This window comes from Danio rerio, chromosome 1 (genome assembly GCF_049306965.1).
Source record: "Danio rerio strain Tuebingen ecotype United States chromosome 1, GRCz12tu, whole genome shotgun sequence".
Taxonomy (NCBI): Eukaryota; Metazoa; Chordata; class Actinopteri; order Cypriniformes; family Danionidae; genus Danio; species Danio rerio.
Genome location: NC_133176.1, coordinates 58,237,504 through 58,247,295, shown reverse-complemented (window position 1 = coordinate 58,247,295; position 9,792 = coordinate 58,237,504). Strand labels below are relative to the sequence as shown.

Genomic DNA, 9,792 nt, shown 5'->3' with positions numbered 1-9,792 from the left:
TCCTGCCTTCTGATTGGTCAGAGCGGGTACAGTAGGTGACGAGTCTAGAGAGGGTTGAACTTCTCTGTCCATTTCGCTCGCTGTACCCAGACGGAGACAGCAGCCAGCCTGTTTACTACACTATTACACCGCTTTACCGAGAGAAACTCCGACGATCTAACATGCAAATGACACAAAGACAGTAGTTCAGACAGAAAAGGTGGGTAGACCTTTGCATAATTGTGTCGTTGTTGTTTTTTCATTTGTTTTCCTAGAGAGCAGCAAAGCGGAACCGAATGTAAATGCTATAAACGAGTCGTTCATACCCGAGCATTTTCATTATCGAAATGCTTTAAATCTACGCTCATTTGCTCTAATTTCAGTAGATATGTGTGAAAGAGCTGTTTTTTTGCAGTGTCCTCGCGCAGGCAGCTGTCACTGCGGATGTTCGTGCGTCACTGTCACGTCGTCACGTGACTCATTGTGCTGCAAACTTCTGTAGGCTTTGTGACAAATTCAGTCATGAAAAGATGATTTTTGGAAGTAAAAACAGATATTTACGGAAGCTAAATAAACAAACCATTTGCCAGAAGTTAGTTCTCTATTAGTTGCGTTATTTTGGAATTTTAAAACAAAACCAGTGTTGGCAAACAATGTTTACTTTTATAATTACGCTTTTTATTATTTTTAAATTAGATGTACGTTATTAATTTTTTCTTTTAATTGACGTCAGTTGACGTACTGCCATCATTATGCATCAACAAACCGCGATTACGTTGATTACTGTTAATAGCAAGTGTTAGCAAGCTAAGCTAACCAGTCATTCGTGATTATCACTGAGTAATACCGCCTTATGTAAACCACTTATGTTAATAGCATACTCATACTTTTAACATTTTCTGTAAATACAACAAGTCGTTAAGGCCTACCTATTTAGCATCCCACAATGCAGTGGGCGCAGATTTACCTTACATTTCCAGTGTGACTAACAAGTGTTAAACGCTGGTTTTGAGATTTCTTTCTTATTTTTTTATTTAGATCACCCAATAATATGTTGATTTTTGCGTCTGTTCCACATATTGCTTTTTAAAATAGTTTTATTTCCACATTGTGCAATGAGTCTAAAGTTTGGCTAGTCAGATTAGCATTGACCTCACTTTGAATAGACATGATCATTACACGTGTGACTAATCTATCCATTGAAAGCAATATATACCTGACATTTAATTAATTATATTATAATAGATGTTTTAGCAATGACCAGGGTTTTTAGGGCTCTTAGAAGTGGCATAGCCTTGTTTTTCACTGCTCATGCTACTGTAGTAATGGCCAATGGTGACTTAAGGACAACTAATAGCCTTTGAGTATAGAGGTCAGTAGGCTAATGTCTGAACCTGCAGTGCTTTTTATAATACTCTTTTTCCATTGACGTAACAATGCAAGACACCACAATTAAATAAGGATTTAAGGCACTTACAGAGTTGATCAATCACAGCACAATTAAGAAATTTAAGTGTTATGCAAATGAGATATTGCCCTGAGAGTAATCCAGTCTCAGAAATGACCAGATTTTGTCAGTAGTGTCTTTCTTTAAATCCTTACTAGCCTTAAAGGAGACCTATTATGTCACGTTTTACATGGTGTAGCATAAGTCTGTGATGGCCCTAGTGTGTATACATAAGATTTCAGCTCAAAATATCCCACTAATAATGTTTTATAACTCTCTGAAACTGCAGCTTTTAAGATTTGATCCAAGTTGTGCTGTTTTGCTGACTGCTGCTTTAAATTCAAATGAGATTGTGCTGTTTTCAAAAAAGGGCGGAGCTACAAATGCCCATGTGTCAGCATAGTGACACACAGGCATAGAAGCTGGATATATTCACACACTGATGCCACAAAACCTTGTTTAAAGCCCTTATAAAAGAGATTTTCCCATAATAACTATCCTTTAAATTATTAAAATAACGTCTTTCTAATAAAATAATAATACATTTTGCATATTAAAATGATCCATATGCCCTATAAAACCTTCGCTTTTTGCTGCACAGATGGAGGACGTGGCCCCAGTTCTCGCAGGCCCGTCTCAGCCCACGTTCTCCAGGCCCTCAGAGCGCCGAAACCGCAAGTCTGGCACCGCGAACATCTTCCAGGGAGTGAACCTGCGGCAGCTGCGGCGGCTCTTCCAGGTGGCAGGAGACCCGGATGCGGAGCAGAGGGCGCGGATGGTTTGGGGCCGACGGAGGGCGGCTGGGGGCGCAGAGGATGGAGCAGATGCAGAGCAGGATGAAGACAGCGGGGCGGCGGAGGTGGAGACGGGGCTGGCACAGGCGCTGGTGGGGCTCCGAGTCCGAGCCAGGAACAGAAGCGGACTCCGGGTGGAGCAGCATAAAGACACGAGCGGTCAGAGATGGGTCAGAGCCTTCGGCCATCTCAGGTGAGACTCAGATTAGATGCTTATTTCAAGATGAGAGGGAAACACTTGAGTTTAAAAAAAGCTAATTCACTACTGGATTATTAATAAATAGTTCACACAAAAATAAATAAAGGTGTCATCATCTACTCTTTACATGTTTCAAACCTTTATGGGTTTCTGTTGAACAGGAAGAAAGCTGAAAACCTGTAACCATTCACTTCCATAGTATTTGTTTTTTCTACTATATAAGTCAATGGTTACCTGTTTTCGGCTTTCTTCAGCATATCTTCTTTTGCATTGAACAGAAGAAACTCATAAATGTTTGGAACCACGAGTAAATAGTGAGTAAATATACATTTTTATCCATTTAAATGGAAATTATTTATCCATTTTTATCCAAATATTATGGAAGTTTATCCCAATGGCAGTTGTTGTTCTAAACCGGATCAATGTTTGTAGTGAATGAGGTGGTTACCAAGTATGATTTGCAGTATTGTGTATGGGGCTAATTTGGTTTTTAAACTTTTAACTTATGTTGTTGTGTTGATAAGTGTTATTGTGTCGTTGTTGTATGTTTGTAATTGTTGTCCTAAATCCAGTGTTGAAGAAAAATTTCCTTTCTGTGTCAAGCAGAACGGACAATAAAGTTTAAACTTAATAAGATGATATTGGCTGTTTATTAGCACTTACAGACCATTTCAATGTGGTCACGTCATTGACCCATAAACATTTCCTTCTTGTTATCAAACTATTTCATAACTGTAGCAAGAGGCAATTCAATCATTATGTTAAAACAGCTCTCATAACATTAATTTATCAATATGTGGCTCTTTTTGGATTCTCGGAAGCTGTGATAAATTAAAAATGTACAACAGGAAATACATTGGGACCATTGTTTTTGTTTACATCCCTCAAAATGGTCTAAAAATTTTGATCTTATTCTACATACCTAACCCTAGCCAATAACTAAACCCAACTATTACCTTAACTATTATTAAGCAGCTAATGGCATTGAGCTAAAAGCCTTAGTTAATAGTTTGTTATTAGTTAGAATTATTCCTTAAAATACAGTGGGAGCATCATTAAAGCATATATGCTTCAGTGCTGTGTATACACAGTGGTGTGTGCTCTGTAAATGACTTTATTAAACTTTTACAAATTAATTGTAATGTATATACAGTTGAAGTCAGAATTATTAGCCCCCCCCCTACCCTCAACCTTTGAATTTTTTTTTCTTTTTTAAATATTTCCCAAATGATGTTTAACAGAGCAGAGAAATTCTCACAGTATTTCCTATAATATTTTTTCTTTTGGAGAAAGTCTTATTTGTTTTATTTCGGCTAGAATTAAAGCAGTTTTTAAATTTTTAAACACCATTTTAAGGTCGAAATTATTAGCCCATTTAAGCTGTATATTTTCTCGATAGTCTACAGAACAAACCATCATTATACAATAACTTGCCTAATTACCCTAACCTGCCTAGTTAACCTAATTAACCTAGTTAAGCCTTTAAATGTCACTTTAAGCTGTATAGAAGTGTCTTGAAAAATATCAAGTAAAATATTATTTACTGTCATCATGGCAAAGATAAAATAAATCAGTTATTAGAAATTAGTTATAAAAAATAGTTTGTTTAGAAATGTGTTAAACTAATCTGCTCTCTGTTAAACAGAAATTGGGGAAAAAATAAACAGGGGGGCTTATAATTTTGACTTCAGCTGTACTTAAACTGCGAAGATTTGTTTTTGAAACTTGCATCACTTTAGTTTTAAAACACTGAATTCCTTTAGGCACATGAATTTAGTTTTATTTTCTACATACTGTAATCATAATTGTGTTTTTTTAACCGAAACTGTGGATGACAGCATCTTTTTTGTGTTAATCTTGCAAAACCGGTCTGAAACATGTCAAAGTCACAGTATATCCCACCATCAAAGATAATCAGCACAAAGCAAATTAAGCCTAGTTTAGGAAATAAAAAAAAACATCAAAACAAAAACAACTTTAACTTCAACAGAGGCAAAATCTGATCGCAATGAATGAACGAATCGAACATGTCAAACCAACGATCAGAGATCATCGATTTTAGCCCAGGATTTCAGGAATCTTTTAGGATTTCCCAAATTTGTCTCAGATGACTAAATCGTGGCTGAAATGAGCAAATTAATGAGTAAATTATGTAATTTTTTAAAACAAGTTCTGATTATTTAGATATTTTTTTCTACAGAAAGTAACACAACAATTATAAATAATATTATAATAATGCATTATTAATACATTAAAAATAAAATTAAGTTACAGTAGACTGTTTACATTTTAACAGCAATTTTAAAACATTACATTAAAATAAAATACTATTTTAATTGTTTAAATTTTCTCATTATCTGCAATACAAAAAATAATGGCTCCTTTTTATTTGTGTAAATTATCAGTCTACTATGTAAGGGATATGTTTATGTCTTTATTATTTTTGCAATGCAATTGTTTTGTGCTATAATAAAGCTAAATACATTACATGTGCAAAGTATAGTCTTGTGAGTAAAAATGACAACAGCATAAACTTTCAATAGTGGGTATCACAAATATTAATAAAAATAAAAAATAAGTAAAACTTTAATTAAAATCTTATTGATTTGATGCTGAAATGTGACTTTTGAGCTGAATTTACGTGTTACACTGTAAAAAAAATTTGTTAATTAGCAGTTTCTGTATTTTGTGATTCAGAAGCGTTTGTTTACGGTTGTGATTTGCATTATGGGATGTTGATCTCTGCTCTGTTGACTTTTAATGTTAAAAATTCAACTCTACAGTTTAACAAAGAGACTTTTATTAACATTTCAGTCATTTAAAATAATAATATAATGTATAAAAAAAACACATATAGAGAAAGTCTGTAAAATAACAGAAAATGTGCCGACAGTTAAATACAAGGGGTTTTGTAGCATAATATACACCAACCCAGATTTATCACCAAATATATCACTTTAAACTATTACAAATGTTCGTAAAAGTCACTTTGTACAACTTTTCAAGGTTATAAGTCGTTGACAGAAAGATCAAGATCCCATAATGCAATTCAGAAGCAGAAATAAATGCAGGAAAATAAAAACATGAAGCACAAAACATGTAAAACTGCTAATTGATGCATATTTTTCACAGTGTAGATTTACTCAGTCATCAGTGTGCCAGCTTAACACACTTCGACTACCACTGTGAGTGTGTGTGTATAAGTGTGTGAATGGAAACTACTAATCTGAACTAATGTAGGTCATGAGATCAGCCACACACTCGGCACGCTAAAAACCCTGTGAGCAGACCAGAAAATCTACACACACACACACACATACACACACACACACACACACACACACACCTGTGAACATGAGCATGAAAACACCATCATTACAGCCGATTTGACTGTTATTACTTGATTGAATGGGCGTTATCAGTCGTAATCAGCTGATAGATATGGGCCAGTAGGGGCCTTCTGCGCCTACTAGTAGACTGAGAAGGCTGTTATCATCCATCCACATGGTAAATCAGCTACAAATGAAATACAGGTGTGGCAAGAAGTTAACAAGAATTATTTATATTAATTGTATTCTATTAACGTCTACCCCAACCCTAATCCCAACCGTCACAGTGATGTAAAAACAGATCTGGATCTGGAGTCTTCTCTATTAGTATAGCTGATTTACCATGTGGATGGATGATAACAGCCTTCTGCGCCAACTAGTAGGCACTGAAGGCCCCTACTGGCCCATATCTATCAGCTGATAACGCCCATTCAATCGAGAGATAACATTTAAAGTGGGTGATCATTACACCATCTAATATATCCACACTCTTTCCTCTGATCATCTCTTCAGAATAAACGAGGGCTCGCTGAACCCGACGACCGAAGGCACGCCTGCAGAAGATGAAGAAGTCAATGAGGAGGAGGAAGAATCGTCCGCTGCTGGTGGCCAGAGCTCTTTTGAAAGCTCATCACATGACCAGGGCGACTTCCCATCCACGGAGGAAGAGACTCAGGGCCCCGGCCCCAGATGGAGCTGGAACGCGGTTCAGGAGAAGGACCCGGAGCGCTACCTGCACCGCATCCGACACTGATGCAGCAGCAAAGCATCATGGGATTACAGCCTGAGAGACTCCGTAGATTTACTTGAAGCCTCAATCAAACGCTAGTCTTAAAGGAGCGATGATCAACACTACAGCACGTAAACACTCACCCGCAGCATGTGCTGTTCTACCTTAAGTTGTTTACGGGTTTCGTGCCATTCTCACGTCGCAGACTCAAACACTAGTTGAGGGATGGTGCACTTAAAGGGGCAGTTCACCTAAAAATGAGCATTTACTCACTCTTTCACAAGTGGTCACAAACATTTATAGGTTTCTTTCTTCTGCTGAAAATAAATGAAGATATTTTAAAGAATGATGAAAACCGGTAACCATTGACTTCCATTGTAGGAAAAACAAATATTATGTAAGTCAATGGTTACCGGTTTTCAGAATTTTCCACAAACATTTATGAGTTTCTTTCTCCTGTTGAACACAAATGAAGATATTTTAAAGTATGATGAAAACCGGTAACCATTGACTTTCATTGTAGGAAAGGCAAATACTATAGAAGTCAATGGTTGTCAGTTTTCAGCATTCTTTACAAACATTTGAGTTTTTTTTTCTCCTATTGAACACAAAAAGATATTTTGAAGAATGATGAAAACCGGTAACCGTTTATTTCTATATGAAAAATAACTACAATGGAAGTCAATGGTTACCAGTTTCAGTATTCTTCAAACCTTGTTCTTTGGTGTTTGACAGAGGAAAGAACATTTTCTCACTGTTTACTTTTTCTCATGAAGTTGCAATCCTTAATGAGTCTGTTTCTTCTGTTAAACATAAATGAAGATATTTTGAAGAATGCTGAAAACCGGTCACCATTGACTTCCATAGTATTTGTTTTTCCTTCAATGAAAGTCAATGGTTACCGGTTTTCAGCATTCTTTACAAACATTTAAGAGTTTCTCTCTTTTGTTGAACACAAATGAAAATATTTTAAAGAATGCTGAAAACAGGTAACCATTGACTAACATTGCAGGAACAACAAATACTATTTAAGTCAATGGTTACCAGTTTTCATTGTTATTCAAAATATGTTCTTTTGTGTTTATCAGAGGAAAGAAACTCATTGGGGTTTGAAACAAGTTCTGTTGAACAGAAATGAAGATATTTTGATGAGTGCTGAAAACCGGTAACCATTGACTTCAATTTTAGTCAGCATTATTTAAAATGTATTCTTTGATGTTTGATATAGGAAAGAGACTCATGGGGGTTTGAAACAGATAAAGGATGAGTAAATGATACAGTATTTTCAGTTTTGGGTGAACTGTCTCTTCAAAACATCAAATCGGTCTGTATTTACTCGCGCTCGTGTCATGTCAGACTCTTTCACTGAGATCTTCATGGTGCTCTTTTTTTATAATGCGAGTGAAACGAGGTCATTAAAGACGGAGAGAAAATGACAACATTTTCACAAAGCTACTGTAAAAATACTACTCATGCACTATAATCCTTAGTTTTATTTATTTTTATTTAGGGTGAGTCCTGCAAGATCTGCAAAAAAAAAAATTTAAAGAAAAATAAATAAATAATTATAATATAAAATAAAATATATTGGAGTAAATTAAACAAATTTTAAATTAAAAAAACTACTCTCAATGCAAATTAAATAATAATTATGCGATATTTTGGGATACATTAAGGATTATTTTTGTTTATTGTAAAACAAAATACATTAATGCATTATTTTTTAAGGTAATATATTCATATCAGTAAGTTTATTATATTCATATTTAGTAAGAATTTAATTCAAATGAGTATTTAATTAAAAATTATACATAATTCTGATATTTGTTTTGACACTAACATAAATAATATAACCATAGTAATGCATTTATTATTATGAATAAGTAAAAATATTGTGTTATAATGTATTTCTGTGGTTGAGAATCTGTTTGGAGGAAAACAATTTAAATATTGGGAGTAAATTTGCTTACATTTTCACAAAAGAAATGACCAATTACCCCGAAAACAAAACCTTTTTCTTTTAAATTAGATTTTTGAAACAAATACTATGGAAGTCAATGGTTACTGGTTTTTAGCATTCTTTACAAACATTTATGAATATCTTTCTTCTGTTGAACACAAAAGAAGATATTTTGAAGAATGATCAAAACTGGTAACTATTGACTAACACTGTAGGAAAAGCAAATACTATGAAAGTAAATGGTTACTGATTCTCAGCAATCTTCACAAACAATTATGATGTTCTTTCCACTGTTGAACACAAGATATTTTGAAGAATAATCAAAACCAGTAACCATTGACTAACCATGTAGGAAAAGCAAATACTATACAAGTCAATGGTTACCGATTTTTAGCTTTCTTCACAAACATTTATGATGTTCTTTTCACTGTTGAACACTGAAGATATTTTCAAGAATGATGTAAACCGGCAACCATTGACTAAGATTGTACTATGGAAGTCTATGGTTACCGGTTTTCTGCATTCTATACAAACATTTAAGAGTTTCTTTCTGGGATGAATTAAATGAGAATTGGGCAAAGTTTTTTGTAGGATTCACCCTAATAGATATACTTTAAAGTCTGTCTCTTCACAATAAACTATAATAAATGTAGCATCAGATGATTTGTGATGTACTGCATGAGTCATACACACTATTTATAACCATTTTTTGTCTATGGCTGTTCACCGTTATTACATTTGTGCTGACTGTAGATATTTTATACTGGAAAGAAGAAAAAAAAGAGTCTGGGAACAACATGTGGGCGAGTAAATAAGGCGTTCATTTCTGGTGCACCGTCTCTTTAAACACAGTTATTTATTTCTCTCACTGAAGCTTCCAGAGCCCCGATCAGCATTTATTTTCCATTACTATGAATGTACGGGGCTGAAGAGTATTGATTTGCTTTTATTTAATGACATGTGCTTGTATATTTTTGTCTTGAAACACTATAGTTTCTCTGTAGTCCTCCTCTTGGGGAGCGTTCTGCCTTCCAATGGTGTTTAATGTTCAGTATCTAAATATATATGTGTATATATAAACGAATGTATTTGCATCGACTGTATTAGTACAGTTCTCCTCAATCAGTAGTGCTGTTTTAGATACTAGTAGTCTGTAGAAGCTGCACACTATTGCTGTTGATTATTTCATGTCTTCTTCTGTCACTCAGACAGACGTTCAGAAGCAATACGAATGAAGAAAACAACAACATGTAGCCGAATTGAACAAACACTACCACATGCACAAGAACGAGAGCTGTTTTTCTTGTTATTTAAGCTGGATCTTGCGATTAAAAAGTGTTTTTTGAAATAAAAC

At 34.8% G+C, this 9,792-nt stretch overlaps 1 protein-coding gene across 1 annotated transcript; it reads left to right on the top strand.

Moving 5' to 3' along the window:
- The first annotated feature begins 66 nt into the window (after window positions 1-66).
- Window positions 67-9,791, top strand: avpi1 (arginine vasopressin induced 1). Its single transcript, XM_001342519.7, has 3 exons — window positions 67-199; window positions 2,028-2,413; window positions 6,262-9,791. The coding sequence occupies exons 2-3, from the start codon at window positions 2,028-2,030 to the stop codon at window positions 6,500-6,502; spliced, it is 627 nt and encodes a 208-aa protein (XP_001342555.1). The 5' UTR covers window positions 67-199; the 3' UTR covers window positions 6,503-9,791.
- Window position 9,792: the final 1 nt, after the last annotated feature.

What these genes read in the sequence shown, in the direction of transcription:
- avpi1 (XM_001342519.7), top strand. Translation starts at nt 2,028, where the DNA reads ATGGAGGACGTGGCCCCAGTTCTCGCAGGCCCGTCTCAGCCCACGTTC. An exon ending in AGAGCCTTCGGCCATCTCAG is followed by an intron (nt 2,414 to 6,261) that starts GTGAGACTCAGA and finishes TCATCTCTTCAG; the next exon opens with AATAAACGAGGGCTCGCTGA.